This window comes from Oryza sativa, chromosome 8, assembly GCF_034140825.1.
Source record: "Oryza sativa Japonica Group chromosome 8, ASM3414082v1".
NCBI lineage: Eukaryota > Viridiplantae > Streptophyta > Magnoliopsida > Poales > Poaceae > Oryza > Oryza sativa.
In genome coordinates, this window is record NC_089042.1 from 18,352,263 (window position 1) to 18,368,148 (window position 15,886).

General features: G+C 45.2%; 2 protein-coding genes across 3 annotated transcripts; one reads left to right on the plus strand and one right to left on the minus strand.

Moving 5' to 3' along the window:
- The first annotated feature begins 3,442 nt into the window (after positions 1-3,442).
- Positions 3,443-4,948, plus strand: LOC4345456 (transcription factor WRKY19-like). The gene is made up of 2 exons (XM_015795554.3): positions 3,443-3,900; positions 3,995-4,948. The coding sequence occupies exons 1-2, from the start codon at positions 3,581-3,583 to the stop codon at positions 4,632-4,634; spliced, it is 960 nt and encodes a 319-aa protein (XP_015651040.1). The 5' UTR covers positions 3,443-3,580; the 3' UTR covers positions 4,635-4,948.
- Positions 4,949-5,177: 229 nt separating this feature from the next.
- LOC4345457 (cytochrome B5-like protein) lies at positions 5,178-8,865 on the minus strand. 2 transcript variants are annotated; one of them, XM_066312923.1, is made up of 6 exons: positions 7,986-8,865; positions 6,958-7,059; positions 6,838-6,875; positions 6,480-6,557; positions 6,281-6,372; positions 5,178-5,529 (listed from the first exon to the last, which is right to left on the minus strand). In XM_066312923.1, the coding sequence occupies exons 2-6, from the start codon at positions 7,037-7,039 to the stop codon at positions 5,460-5,462; spliced, it is 360 nt and encodes a 119-aa protein (XP_066169020.1). In that variant the 5' UTR covers positions 7,040-7,059; positions 7,986-8,865; the 3' UTR covers positions 5,178-5,459. The 2 variants fall into 2 exon arrangements, with proteins under 2 accessions (XP_066169020.1, XP_015651041.1); XM_015795555.3 differs by lacking the exon at positions 7,986-8,865 and adding an exon at positions 7,211-7,356.
- Between the last annotated feature and the right edge of the window lie 7,021 nt (positions 8,866-15,886).

The window sequence follows — 15,886 nt, forward strand, 5'->3', positions numbered from 1 at the left end:
TCAGAATTGGGATCCCAAGGTGAGCAAAAGTTTAGCAATATGATTAGCCATTAGCAGCAACTTTTTAGCTTTTTTTTTAACTCCCCACCTTCCCCTATTCCAAAAGAGAGAGAGAAAACATGTATTTTTTGCGGTTTATCGATCTAATGTGCCAATCCAATCATATCCTCTCTTCATCTAGTATTATTTTGCCTACCATTGCTTAATTTCTACTAAAAAGTATCTAACCCCTTGTATTTATGGATGAAGGGAGTATAGGTGTTAAGGTCCTTAATTAATAGTTACCCACTTTCACTAAAAATAACCAATTACACTAATACCTTTCCTGATCTCTTTGGGGCAGCCCAGATACATTATATCTAAAGAGAAATATTATTTCCGCGTTTGTGAACAAGTGTTCTTACAACAGTGACCCAAATTAAAAATACAAACATGGAATAAAAATACTGCATATATCAAACATGGAACAAAAATACAAATGCATATCAAAGCTGGGTGTAGGGAGACACAACCTAATATGAACAAAAGTACAAAACGAAATTAAAAAGATAAGTTATAAACTAAGACCAGCCTAACCTAAGCGCTCAACAAACCAAACTGTCCAAGACAAAAACACATAACACGCAGCTTAGCCTAATAACAACATCATTGGACTGGACTTATACTGTTTCTGTCACCTACCGATCGATTAATCAAATTATGTGCCCTACATGTTGACCCAGAGATTAACTGTGCCTCAACTTGACCAGGACACACTTTTTTTAAAACAAAATTAAATAAAAACAAGAACTGAAAAGGCTTTCAGGGCAGAGAGGAAGTGTTGAATCAGTCAGCAGCCTTTAGCAATTTGGACTTTCTAATTTCACTTGCATCCATCCATCTAATGGTTTAGCTAGTAGTAGTGGCATTGTAAGACCGTGGACTGGTCCAAGATTCTCATAGTTTTGGTGCTCCTACTACCAGTTATTATTAGTTCATCCCGTTAGCGGGTCGGTTCCTCGTCATCGATGACCAAACCCGGTAAGCTAATTCAAATGGTCAAACAACATCAAGGACAGGAGAGTAAGGTTAATTAAGGGTGTACCACATGTTTGAAAGATGATAGGAACTTTTCCGAGCTTGAGTTGTACTATTTGGCAGTTGTGATGTATTGATCTTTAGGACTTGGAAATGTCACTGTTGATCATGTCTGTGGTGAGGTTACTAGCTGAAGTATTTGCAACACTCTTTTGAACCATTCAAGAACAATTATGTTCTACGTTACATCCGTTCCAAAATTGTAACATTCTGGTCCAATTAAAATAAGGTATGTATGACCCATGATATATGTGTACGCATGTTTAGTATCAACTTAGTAGTTTAGTAAGAGTGGAACTAACTTATATGTAAGGGCTTGTCCCTTCAACCATATCACTGCTGTGTTGACCCTTTTACACAAAGCGATGATAAAAGTATAAATGTGGTATGCCTGTTGGATGGACTGGCTACGTAGTTCTGAAGAGAGGGCTGTTACAAAAATATAGCAATCGAGAACACCGAAGTATTAAGATGTATGTATCTCATCCGGTTTTATATTGTTATATTTTATTTTGTAACAGTGGGCTGTTACAAAAATATAGCAACCTAAAACATCGAAGTATTACGATGTATGTGTCTCATCTGGTTTTAGATTGTTATATTTTGTAAGAGATGTAGTAACCAACATAGAGAGATTTTATCAATTTGCTTTTTGAAAAGGGCAAAGGCTTTGCCTCTTGTATTACTAGTAATAGAGAAGGAGAACAAAAGACAGAATTTCAAATTATTACGTCCATCTAGCTGAACAATCAACCAGAGTTTGCTAAGCATGAACGGCACAACGCAGTGGATAAAAGTACTTTTGGAGCCATGTAGGGTTGAAGAAACAAAGACGCAGGCAATTGTTACTTTTCTATCATTTCTAACCCTATCAACTTTTAGTTGTACTTGTTGAGGGCAATGAACAAAACACCCAAATACCACTATACGTTGATAAAAAGTAATTGTGAACATAAAAGGCGACCCTCGCAAACAATGCGAATAGATGCACCAAAACTTATCTTTTGTTTTTTGCCAAAGGGACACAATTTTTTTTTTACCAAAATTAGGTAAAGCTGGAATTTTTGTCAAATCAATAATTCTTCAGATTTTGGTAGTTTTACCTAGGTTTTGACATAACTCCATGAAAAATGTTTTGGAATTAACAACATTTTGGTTAATTAGTAATTTGCCACAGAACCATTGTACTATGAGCCATAATAAATAAAATGATACTCCGTCCCGCTAAAATATTTTGTTTTATTAAAATAAGCTGAACAACAATTACTGTACTATATTACTAGTATATAATTTATGTAACATAAAATTGATGTTATTTGATTCATATTCAAAAGTATTTACTTATGTTTTTTTCTCACATAAATGCTTTGGAAGATAGGGCTTCATGTTTGTCTTCGTTGGGTTAAGCCGTGGTCTAGCTGAACCCAACTCTATCTTGCCAAAATTTTGATAAACGACCAATTTTAAAAACTATATTAAAAATAGAGCATGGTTAAAATTTATTTTAGAAATGGACGTAGATCTCAACGCTAGACTAAGATAGTGTTGTGATTGAACATGTCAGCACCGGTTTTTCTGGTGCTGAACCCATGCTAGCGTGGCACAACAGACGAGCTAGCGACCTGACGTGGCACGAGGTAGGTGCCAGGATCTTGGTGCTTACCCTCTCTGTCCCATAAAAAAAATCCTAGCTACGAAGCTGGACATATGCGTATCCAGGTTCGTAGCTAGGGTTTGTTTTTTTAGACAGAGTAGTACTATCCAACATTAACTTCAATCCCTTTTACGCTCCATGTGTTGGGGCCGGCCCTACCGCCCAACTCCTTTCTTTTTCCTCTCCGCTCTACCAAGTGACTTCTCACTACCACCTCTCTCCTCTACTCCCCTAATATATTCAGAACTACAAAAATCAAAGGAATTTTCTGGGGATTTCTCATAAGGTCGATTTGCAACGTAATCGCTTCCAAGTCCTCTTTTTTTATATAATTCTTTATCCATGGAGTTAAGATTTAGAATCGGTAATCTGGTCAAAATCTTGGGTTTTAATTTTGCAAGGCAATTTGGTGTTTATATGTGGTTAAAGTTCCAATTTCTTCTAGTAGTCAAGATATGGAAATTGATTTGTAATCAAATTTCCCCCCAGATATCAGCACTTGGCAATGGGCAAATACCGGTATACTTTTGGTTGATCCGACCCGACCCGATATGGCATCGGCCAATCAAATCCCAGTCTTAACCATCCCCATCAGTCAAACTAATCCCCTTCTCTTCTCTTCTCCTCACTTCACTTGAAATTCCTCATCTTCTTCCTCCTACGCGCTTCCTCCCCCGCTCTATAAGAAGGCTCGCCTCGAGCTCACCTCTCACCACTCTCCCTCTCCTTCCTCCTCCTCCTCGTCGCGAACACCTGGCGCGAGCGATTCTTGGCTTCCCAATTTTGCGACGGCGATCGATCTTTGGGTTTTCTTGGTGTTCGATCGATCAGAGCAGCTGAGGCGAGGCAATGGAAGGCGTTGTTGACGGGAGCGGCGCGCAGCTGGTGGTGGCGGAGCTGGTGCGCGTGCAGGGGCTGCTCCGGCAGCTCGAGGCCCACCTGAGCGCGCCGTGCTCCGTCGAGCTCTGCCGCGGCCTCGTCGCGCAGATCGTCGCGCTCACGGACAGGTCCATCGGCATCGCCACCCGGTCCTTCTCCTCCGCCTCCGGCGGCGGCGCGCATTTCGCGGACACGGCGCCGCCGATGCCGGCGCTGACGTCGTGCACGCCCAGCCCGCTCAGCGACGGCTCCGACCACCAGCCGTTCCGGACCACCAACGCCAAGAAGAGGTGAGCATCGCCACCAAGAACAGAGCATCGAACAGAGCGTTTGTTTGATTGGTGGTTGGCTGATCGAATTGTGGGTTGGATTGGTGTATGGCAGGAAGACGACGGCGAGGTGGACGAGCCAGGTGAGGGTGAGCGCGGCGGGCGGCGCGGAGGGGCCAGCCGACGACGGGCACAGCTGGAGGAAGTACGGGCAGAAGGACATCCTGGGCGCCAAGCACCCGCGCGGCTACTACCGCTGCACCCACCGCAACACGCAGGGATGCACCGCCACCAAGCAGGTCCAGCGCACCGACGACGACGCCTCCCTCTTCGACGTCGTCTACCACGGCGAGCACACCTGCCGCCCGGGCGCCGCCAGCGCCGCCGCCGCCAAGAGGCCGCACGCGCAGACGCTGCTGCAGAGCCTCAGCGCCAGCCTCACCGTGAACACGGACACCAACACGCCGCTGACGCCGGAGAACCGCGCGCCGGCGCCGCCGCTGCAGCAGCAGCAGCAGCAGCAGAGCGTGTCGGCGTCGCCCGTGGCGTCGGACTCGTACGGCCTGGGCGGCGCCGGGTACGGGGACTGGCGCTGCTGCGACGGCGACCTGCAGGAGGTCGTGTCGGCGCTCGCCACCGTGACGTCGGCCCCCGACCACGCCGCCATGGACGCCGCCGACTTCATGAGCTACTGCTTCGACTTCGACCCGGCGGTGTACGGCGGCATCGTCGGCACGCCGAGCTTCTTCCTATGAGGAAGAAAAGCCATAGCAGAGCAGAGCAGAGGCCCTGTCCATCCATGGTGGCAGGAGGGAAGAAGAGGAAAGCTTAAGCTTTGCTCTTCAAGGCTTGAGCTTCTTCTTCCTAAGTAAGATCAGTGCAGGTGTAAGCAGTAATTTAGCTTAGGATATCTCTTGTTTCTATTCTTTCTTTAATTTCCTTTTGTTTCTCCCAACTCTCTCTCATGGAGTTTGGATTTTGCTGGTTTCTGTCAAGCAAAAGAGAGGAAAATAAGAAGATTTTGTTACTACTGTTCTGATGAATCCAAAAGTGAGATTTGTTTGGAGAATGATTCACTTTTTTGGGGAGAAAAGGTTCAACCTTTCTGTTATCCATCTTGCCAATTAGTGGATGGATGAGAGAGAGCCTAGGCATGAAACTGTAGGGACAGCAATTCATATCTTGACATAAGTGGCAAGTTGGACCAAATCATAGTTCAAACATATGCCAGTACAGTGAGATCACCTAACTCTGGTGTTTATGCTTTCAGAAATCATCATCATCCAAACAAAAGGGAGTGTCTCGGAATTTGGAATCAACGACGAGGAAGAACATGTTCCGAAATACATTCATAGGACAGCTCCTGATCAGAATGATGTCTACAAATTGCCAGCTGAAAAAAAAAACGAAATTACATCCGGAAGCTTAGGGCAGCTTTTAGATCATAATCGCTAAAAATGTTTTTGCCCTGTCATCTGCGTCCCAACGCCTGGGATTGCAAGACTTGAACTTGAATAATCTACACTCTCGAAATTCGATTTCAATGAGAGAATCGTGGATGCAATACAAAATCCCTCCAATCATGAGTGCTTCAACTCGCCGATGCAGAAATCTTCAATGATCTCAAAGACTCTGAAGCCATGTTGAGGGCTGCAGGTTCAGAGGTAAGAATGTCAATAAACAGATTGAAAAGGGCAGAAAGTAGCAGAAAAATGAAGATATTAGTAGAACAAGTACATGTATATGCTATTTGCATTAAAAAAAATGGCATAGTATATGAAGGGCGAGATATATGGTCCACCAATATCATTATTTCAGTTTGTGTCACAACTTGCTGTTTAGAGGAGATAGGCCATGTCCAAATCAATATTCTTTGGAAACTTTGGATTTGTAAAAGGAAGCTTACTGCAATATTCAAACAACCTTGAGCCAGCCTTATTCAGTTTACATCACATTTACTTTAGCTTAAGGCAGTAGAATTTACAGCAAGTAAGCCAGAGATGTTTCTGTGTACTTCCTAATGATATTGACATTTTCTCTGGTATGGGCAGTAAATAAGCCTCAAACAAACCAGCAAATTATTTGCATCTAACATGAGCAAACATTATAAGCACAATAGAAAATTATCAACATATAAGGAAGTGATCATTGCTGTTGTAGGAGTAAATCTGAAATCATCACTGTCAGTTAATTGTTTCATTATATTTACTTCAGATAAAACTATTCAACACCATAAAACCCTTGGCACTGACAGATGAACAGAGGACACAAGGCTGTTCAAGTCCTATATGAATCCCCTCACTCACAAAATTACAAATTTCCTATATGAATCAACAGATGGCAGTATGGCACTGACAGCACATGCTACAAAGAATAGTAGAGGAGACACAAAGTTACCAACCCAAAAAATCCTTCTGTCGAATCACCACCAGCATTGTTTAGGATGGCATCTCCCCCTGGATGTTCCTCCACATAAGAGGTGACATCGTAAACCTGGTTCAACACAACAATTTAATAAGACCCCAAGAACTGATGTTTGTTACTTCTGTCTACAGGGAATTGTAAAGTGAAGAAACGGCATGCTGTTGCACTTGTATAACCTTATCCTTGATGATGACCCAGCAATCCGTCCTTGTGTTGTGTGCTGAGATCTCTTCTTTTGTATAGCTCCTAAATGTCTGGATGCAGAAAGACAATACACGCAAATATGACGAGCGTGTGACACAATTCATACAACAACTCATCATGTGAATATTCACACATTCCAAGTTTTGTAAAAATCTTACAGTGTATTTTTTTTTCAGATAAAAGAAGAAAAAAACTTTGCCGTTCAAAAAAATGGCCTACTCTACTCGTTAAAAAGAGGAGTTGGTTGCAGCGCTTTGTACTAATTTTATGTAGATGGTGCAACGGATAAGCACTAACTAGTGATCATATGAAAGATGAAGAGCAGCTTACCACTGATTTGGCATTTGAACTGGCTTCCTTCGCTTTACCTGCGACGAAAGAAATTGGATTAAGGTCATACTTTCCGCAAAAAACGATTTCATAAACTGAGCTGATGCAAGATTGTACTACCTTTGTTACGGGATTTCGGTAGTACAAATAGAGCTCCAAGAACCAGAAGAACGACAAGCGAGAGAATGACAATAATCTCCATCCCGATCCTCCGCGCTTACACTGAACTTGTTAGAGACAAATACATTAGGGTGGTCGAATGGGGCTAACGATGGAGTAAGCAAGCCTGGATCCAAATCCGAGTCACACGTTCGTGCGAGATGGAAAAGAATTCGATCGAGGGTTTAGGGGGATCTGGTCTGTGTGTCCTCACCGATCTCTGGTTGCTCGCCGGATTCACCAAGCAGGGTTAGCTGCGGGGATATTCAGCGACAGCCTGCCGGCTGGGATCTGGGTGCGCGTGGACGACCGGCGGCGGCACGACGGCGGCGCCAGCGAGGGGCGGCGAGAGTGGGGACTGGGGAGGGCTACGGTTTGGATCAGGAAGAGGGGAAAGAGGAGGTGAGGCAGTGGTTGCATGGGCCCACCAGTCAGCCCAATGGGCTTAGTTATCATTTTGGGCACCGAAAAAGTACACTGCAGGTCCCTCAACTTGTAATTGAGTTACAAGATCGTCCCCTACCCGCAAAAATATCCGACGTCTCTTAACTAATTAAAACCGGTCAGAATAGATTCTTCGGTGGTCTTGATCTTGACCCCAGTTTTTTCCTACGTGACGGCCGAGTCAACGTGAATGCCACGTGGGCCACATGTCAAGGTCCATGTCATCTCTCTCTCGATTCCTATCTCACTCGCTACAGGGCGGCAGGCGAGCGCACGCGGCCGCCGGGGGGCGCGAAGAGCGCCCCCGCCGCAGTGTCGAAGTTGGGCGCGGAGACGACGAGGTAGGCCGCGACGGTGAGGTGGGCGGCGGCGACGGCGAGGGTGGGGATGGGAATAGCGGGGGATGGGGAGGGGAGCGAGTCGAGGGCGGCGGGGGAGACCGGGTCGGCGGCGGAGGAGGCGAGGGGTGGCGGGGGTGGCGCAGTGGCCGGCTTGGAGCGGCCATTTACGTGGCGCCGGAGGAGGAGGCGGGAGAGAAGGCCTACCTGGTGGCGCATGGTCGCTGTCGCCGGAGTCACCGCCGGTTGGGAGAGCAGCTTGTAGTGGTGGTAGAGGTTTACGCGAAGGGGTCGAGCTTGTAGCGGCGGAACTCGGGGAAGCGGGAGCGGAGGGCGATGGCGACGTCCTCGGCGGAGGAGGCGGAGAGGCCGGCGTCGGTGATGAGGCGGCGGAGCTGGGACTCGAAGTAGGGGGAGTGGGACCGGGCGAAGCCGCCGTGGCGCGCGCGCTTCCCCATGCCGGAGACCGGGTCGGCGGCAAGACGGCGGAGGAGGCGAGGACTAGCTAAACCTTTCCCGGCCGCTCTCCGCGCCATCGCCCGCTGCGCCCACCGCTCGCCCGGTCCTCCGGCAGGCCATTGAGGCGGCGGAGCTGGGAAAATAATTGATATTATATTGATATACTTCAGAATTGCTATCATCAATAATTGTAAGCTAGCACAACGATATATGAATTGCAAACATATATGCTGAAATCAGTTTAGATGGTTAAATCATACGGCTTATCAGTAAAAATGGACAGAGTAAACTGAAATGGATAATTATCAGTAGTGTACAGAGTAAACTTATCTAGTGTACAGGGAACCACAGAAGAATATATACAATCCATGGCAATCAGAACAGCATAACAAATAAATTTAATGAAAAGCAAATAGCTAATTCAAACAGCTGACCATCATAAAGAAAATTACAGGCTTGTAGCCTTTACAAAAGGTATATATTACTCCCGAATCATAAGTTGAGATTTCATCAACCTGAATAGGAACCGAAGAATATAAAAAAAATCAAGAAATACCAAAATATGGTGCGTATTTATGTATGAGTGGAAGAGAGAAAGAGAGTGATGTAAAGCCTGATGGTGGTGTACCGTGCTGAAGCGATGGAACTAACTGTTGGACTTGGAAAACAGAAGCCAATGAAGCAAATATAAAATGGGCATTGGACTAACAAACCAACGAATTCGGGGTTATGGCTGGAGTGGAATCCAATAGGTTCTCCGATCAGTGGTGCTATGCTCATTCCGTATTACAAACTCAAGATCCATTGTTTCTACAATATGAAGCCGCCCTTATCTCAAGTTGGCCATCATGATCCTGATGGTAGTAGGCTGTCAGCTTGCCATCCTTCAGCAGCAACACACATAAGATTAAAATCTCTGAGATCCGAGTATGACGGGGCAGGTGTAGATATACTACGTTAATAAGAAGGGGAATCGATATGGGCAGAAGAAGGAGAGGTGGCATAATTGCACGGCGGCAGAGGCGTAGGGCAGAATTTGCCCGGCAGATGACGCTCCGATGCTTCACCTGGCACTGCAATAGGCCTAGATGGGCCAAACAAACTGTGAAAAGCTAACTCGGCTGGATAGTAAGGTGTGTATTCATCCAACGGTCAGGGAAAAACATGAGATTAGATCGAACAGCTTAAAAGCGTTGATGACGTGGATTAACATGGAGCAAGTTTTATAGGAGTAAATGCTCTAATGGGTACCAACTATATAGGAAGAAGGGATTCCTAAAAGATCGCTGGAATCGGTAGGGGCAATTTATACCCACCCCATGATGTCATGTGATCGTTACTCACATAATTGAACTAGAAAAGTGCCTAGAAGTTCTGGGCAGAAACTTAGCACCTGGCAAGAAAATAGCTACTTGAAAGTTCCGGCCAAAACGACAAGAAGTTCAGAGCAGGCTTTACTGTTGTCACTTGAGCCCATACAAGTGTCGTGCAAAAATGTCTCATCTAATAATATGGACTTTGAGCACTTTAGATCAACATGGGCAACTGACTGGTATCCCTTGATAGTACAACTTTCCTAAACACAAAAGCAAAATATAAACTAATAATTTAGATGAAGCTGTGAGTTCTCTAGTCGTTGTGCATTATTTTCGTAGGGGTCTCCATGCACAACTAAACACATTGGGACTAATTATCTATACTCAACTTGATGAACTCATTAGTCTTTTAACCATTTTATCATTAATCAACCAAAGTCCACTTAGAGGGCTAGATGTACTTGAAAGTGTCAATTAGGCCTAGAGGGGGGTGAATAGACTAATTCAAAAATTCAATTAAAAGCGGAAGCAGTAATTTTCGGATATATCCGAAAATTTTCGGAGTCAGCACAAATAGCAAAGTAAATCCTAGATCTAGTTGCCTACAACAAGAATATGCTAGCACAAATAGCAACTAGACCTATAGCGGCTCAAACAAGCAAAGCTAGTGGAGAGGGAGGAAGTAAAGTCACCAAAGATGAAGCTCACGAAGTTGTTCCCGAAGTTCGAATCCTTAAGGGGATTCTACTCTCCGTTGAGAAGCTCACTAAAAGCCGGGTCTTAGCTAACCCTTTCCTCAAGAGGTTGCACTAAGCACTCCTCCTTCCACTAAGGGTATCTCTTCCTTTTCGGAGGTGAGATCCGACCTTCACAAACTTCTCCCGGCCAACCACAAGTAGATCGGTGGCTCGGGAGCGACACCTAGCCGCCTAGGAGTCCTCAACCTCCAAGAGTAACAAATGAAGCAAAGAACTCCCGGAGATGATGCAAGTGCTCACAAATCTTCACGAAGTCAACAACAAGCACTCACACAAACTCGAATCCACAACTCTCACACACACACCAAATCCAAATCGAACACGGGTGAGAGGGGAAACAAGAAACCAAGGCTCAAAAGTGCTAGAGAGAGAGAGCAAGCCAAGGGCACAAATGATTGGAATGGAACCAGCAGCACTCACAAGTGAGGGGAGGGGGCAATTTATAGCCACAGCCCAAATTCTGCCCGTTATGCACAATAATTGAGATTTTCGGATATTCCGAAAGATTTTTAGACAAGTCCGAAAATTCCAGCTCAGCACCAACAGCAAAGTCAACGAAATATTTTTCGTACATTCCGAAAATTTTTCGGATAAGTCCAAAAATTTTCAGCACCAAAACATCATTCTGGATGTTTTCGGAAAAGTCCGAAAATCACTTTCGGACAAGTCTGAAAATACACAGAAGCGATTTTTGCCTTTGCTGAAGTTTTTGGGAAACTCCGAAAATCAATTTCGGAAAAGTCCGAAAATAAACAGAACCACATTTGCCTTCACAGTCATTTTCGGAAAGTCCGAAAATGTCTTTCGGACATATCCGAAAATTTCCAGAAGCGAAAATTAGTTCTGTGCATTTTCGGAAAGTCCGAAAATGACTTTCGGAAAACTCCGAAAATTTCCAGAACACATCAAACTGAGGAGAAACACTTTTAAAAATTGATTTTGAGCACTTTGATCACTCCTCATATGTCAATGCATCATCCCTCTTAATAGTGCGGCATTCCTATTGACTCAAATGAAAAGAAAAGTTACAATATACCATTTGCTCCTTTGCCGCATCACATCACATCAACGTATTTGGCGGGATATGCATTACGGTAACTCATTGAGGACATAACAACCTTCACATTTGCTTAAATAAAAATGTTAGTCCTCTCTAATCGCATTGTAATTAATCACCAAAATCATTAGGGGCCTAGATGCACTTTCAATCTCCCCCTTTTTGGTGATTGATGACAATACGATTAGAACACAAGAGAGAATAAATATAATTTGAGGTTTTTGGTGCAAAGGTTTAGTGAAAGCTCCCCCTAAGAGTGTGCATAAAAGCAAGTGGAGAGCTCCCCCTAAATCTTTGCATCCACATTGAAGCTCACAAGAGAACAAATATATCACATATGCTCATCACATCCAACACATCACATGCAAAAGAATAATTACATCTCATCATAAGCACCATATAAAGAGAATAAGGCATTGCACCACATTAAACATAATAAGATCCATTACATCTCAAGCATCCATAATTAAACAACAGTCTTACAAAGCTTTAAACTTAACATAAAAAAAACACACATAGTCTCATACAGATAAAAGCCAACTGTGCTCGACCCTAAGGACAGATAGAAAATCTAAAAACATGATAGATAGTCTCCCCCTTTGGCATCAAGACACCAAAAAGAGAGGACGATGAGATGACGACTCAAGCGAAGGGCGCCTGAGGAGGATCCTCTGGAGGTGGTGGAGGAGGATAGCCATAGTCATGTCCATATCCAAAGAAGTCGAAGTCAGGAGGCAACCCAGCAAATGGATCCTCAATCTCTTCATCCTCTGGCTCATCTGGCTCGGCCTCAAAACCCGGAGGAGAAGGAGGCATATCAATGTGGTGGTCCTCATAATACCGTGCCTTGAGGAACTTGACGTCACGAGCCGTTTTCTTCGTCCGCAATTGGCGGTTCTTTTTAGCCTCCGCAGAGCAAAGACCAAAAAGACTCCGCAAAATGCGGAATAAGGGAGACGGCTCACGACGAGCCACAGAGGCAGGGCGCTCAGGAGCAGGAGGTGGTTGAGTGGAAGAGAAGGGGATGTCCCGAGCAGCTGAGGAGCGGGGGGCCTTAATAAGGCGCAAGTGAAGCTGAGAATGAGTCACATCATGGCGAAACTGCAGCTGAGTGATAGTCTCGATCATCCGCATAATGTGAGGGGCATAGACCAACCCCTTCTTGTACTGGATGGAAGCCATGCGGATCTCCTCCCACACAAAGTGATAAACATGAAAGCGATGAGGAGGGGGATCAAATCTGAGAAGCACGGTCCTAGAGAGGTGGTTAATGCTGCTAGCATCACCATCCTTAGGCACAAAGGACCGGCGAAACATCCGGTTCAAGTAGGCAAAGTACGGCTTGAGACCGTCGACCTTGCCCAACACTACATTAGGATCATTTGGAGTGTAAAGAGGGAGCAATTCTGTGTTGACAGGTATTTGAAGATTATGAAGGTCATCAAGGTTGAGCAAAGAACGAAGACGGAAGCCCCAAATCTCAGCCAACTGCTGATAAGAAACAGAATACCAGGACCCCTGAGTCATCCAGTGCATGGCACGATAACGATCAAAGTAGACGGTGGCATAAAACTGAGCAATGATCTCGTTGCACCAATTTTGCTGCAACGTCATGAAGGAGCGAATACCCATGAGATCACAATTGGCAATCACAGAGTCTATCACCGGATCATTGTGCTCCTGCAACTCCTCCCAATTGATCCATTGCATGGGAACAGTGGGATGAGCTTTGGACTTAATCCAAAACCGCGGATCCGTGACGGTTCGGCAAAGGGAGCGTGGATCCTCATCCCGGCAAGGAGCAACAACCTCAGACTTGCGCCTCCAATCATACACTTGGCGAATCACCGCCGGATCCCTCTCGGGGGTATGAATGCGGAGGGGCCCAATGGGGACATTGGGTTGGTGCGGCGGCGTTTGCGGTTGACGAGAGGAGCCCTCACCATCACCATCACCACCACCACCAGGAGTAGATCGCCGAGGAGGGAGGTTGCCGCCCCGAGCCACCCGCACACCCTGAGGAACCGCATCCTCTCCACCGGACCAATCACTGTCCGAATCATCATGAGAGGATGGAGTGGGAGAGCGGTCCCTCGGGCGCTTGGACTTGTGGGAGATTTGCTCGCAGGGAGGCATCCTTCAAACAAAAGAGATACAAGGGATCATTGAATGGAAGCCAAGGAAGCAAGAAACAAGTGAGTGAAGGCAAGAATCGTGCAAATCCGAAGTGATAGGGGTCGGCCAAGGATTTTCGGACATATCCGAAAATTTTCGGAAAAGATCGAAAAATTCTGGCCGAACCCTATAACTCAGATGCCGCACAAATCCGCCAACAAAAACTTGTGAAATTGAATCTGAAGGTCCTATGGCACTAGGGGAACATCTCCACCAAAGGAAATCGCAAGATAAAACTTGAGGAATCAAGGATTTGATTTTAGCGCGAATACCTCAAGAACACGAAGAACACTTGAAGAACGCGGTGAAGATCGACAATGTAGATCCCAAGGAGGGCCCCAAACGCGCTCCCACGAGGTTGGAGAGGAGGGGAGCCGCGGGAGGTCACCGGAGAGGAGGTGGTCGCCGGGGGTTCGCCGGTGGGGAGGGAGGAGGGAGTCAACCCATGGGGAAAAAGAGTGGAAAGGAGAGAGAAGAGAGTCCACGGGGTGAGATTATATGGGCCCCGAAATTTTCGGATATTTCCAAAAATTTTCGGATATGTCCGAAAGGATCCAGAAGGGTTGCACACGGTTCTGATGTTTTTCGGATATGTCCGAAAATTTTTCGGAAAGTCCGAAAAATCCTGGGATTGCAACGATTGAAAAAGCGACAGGACAGAGATTTTCGGAATGTCCGAAAATTTTTCGGAAAGTCCGAAAATTCCTGGAAAACACAGTATTGCAATGAGATTTCGCCGGGAATTTTGATGAAACTATTTTTCAAACATTTTTAAAGGAATTTTGCAAGGGACAAGCACCGGGAATTTTGACAAAAACAATTTTCACAAGGATTTTTGATAGGATTTAGGAAGGAGGGGATGGTCGAGCACTAGAGGCTCCATTTGAACTTGTGGCCAGCACACAATCAATCACACAAAACAATAGCCACAAGTCAAATGGACGATCCGAGGGATCAAAAGAGAGGGAATTACCATGAGACAAGATAATTCACCCTCGAGAGAGGGAATGTGAGAATCTATTTCAAGTTGTGCTAGGACCAAAATTCATTGAAAAATGAGTTCCCCATACACATAGATTCAAGTTCTCCACAAAAGTGACTAGTGTCCATCTATGAGTTGAATGACCATTTTGTCACAAAGTGATATGCAAAACTATTCTACCAAGCAAACATGCATGCAATAGATCAAGCCACATTCCGAGAATCTAAGATATTTAGTTCACTTCTCAACTCACAAAACCTAGCTTCATCTAAAGGCTTGGTGAAGATATCCGCCAATTGTTTGTCGGTTCTCACATGTTGGATGTCTATGTCGCCTCTTGTGGAAAGATCTCTCAAGAAATGATGGCGAATATCTATATGTTTGGTTCAGGAGTGTTGGATGGGGTTGTTGGCTATCTTAATGGCGCTGTCATTGTCACATAGGAGTAGGATTTTGGATACATTGAGGCCATAGTCTCTCAAGATTTGCTTCATCCAAAGAAGTTGAGCACAACAACTCCCCGCCGAAACATATTCCGCTTCGGCGGTGGATAGGGCGACGGAGTTTTGCTTCTTGGAAGACCAAGAAACAAGGGACCTACACAAGAATTGGCAAGTACCCGATGTGCTTTTCCTATCCACTTTACACCCGGCATAATCCGCATCGGCATAGCCAATGAGATCAAACCTTACTCCCTTAGGATACCAAAGACCAAGGTTAGGTGTGTGCACTAAATATCTAAGAATTCTTTTCACGGCCACAAGGTGACACTCCTTCGGAGCGGCTTGAAATCTTGCACACATGCACACACTAAGCATAATATCGGGCCTAGATGCACAAAGGTAAAGAAGTGAGTCAATGATGGAACGGTATACCTTTTGATCGATGTCTTTACCTTGCTCGTTGAGGTCGAGGTGGCCATTTGATGGCATGGGAGTGTGGATTGGCTTGGCGTTCTCCATCCCAAACTTCTTGAGCATGTCCTTCAAATACTTTGTTTGGCAAAGGAAAGTTCCTTCCTTGAGTTGCTTGATTTGAAGGCCGAGGAAGATCTTCAATTCACCCATCATGGACATCTCAAAACGTTTGGTCATCATCCTACTAAACTCTTCACTAAAAGACTTGTTAGTAGAACCAAATATAATGTCATCGACATATATTTGGCACACAAAAATATCATTATCATGTCTTTTAGTAAAAAGAGTTGAATCGGCTTTCCCGATTTCAAAGCCGTTTTTCACAAGAAAATTGCGAAGACACTCATACCAAGCTCTAGGGGCTTGCTTAAGCCCGTAGAGTGCCTTGTGGAGCTGGTACACATGGTTGGGATACTTCGGATCCTCGAAGCCCCGTGGTTGCTC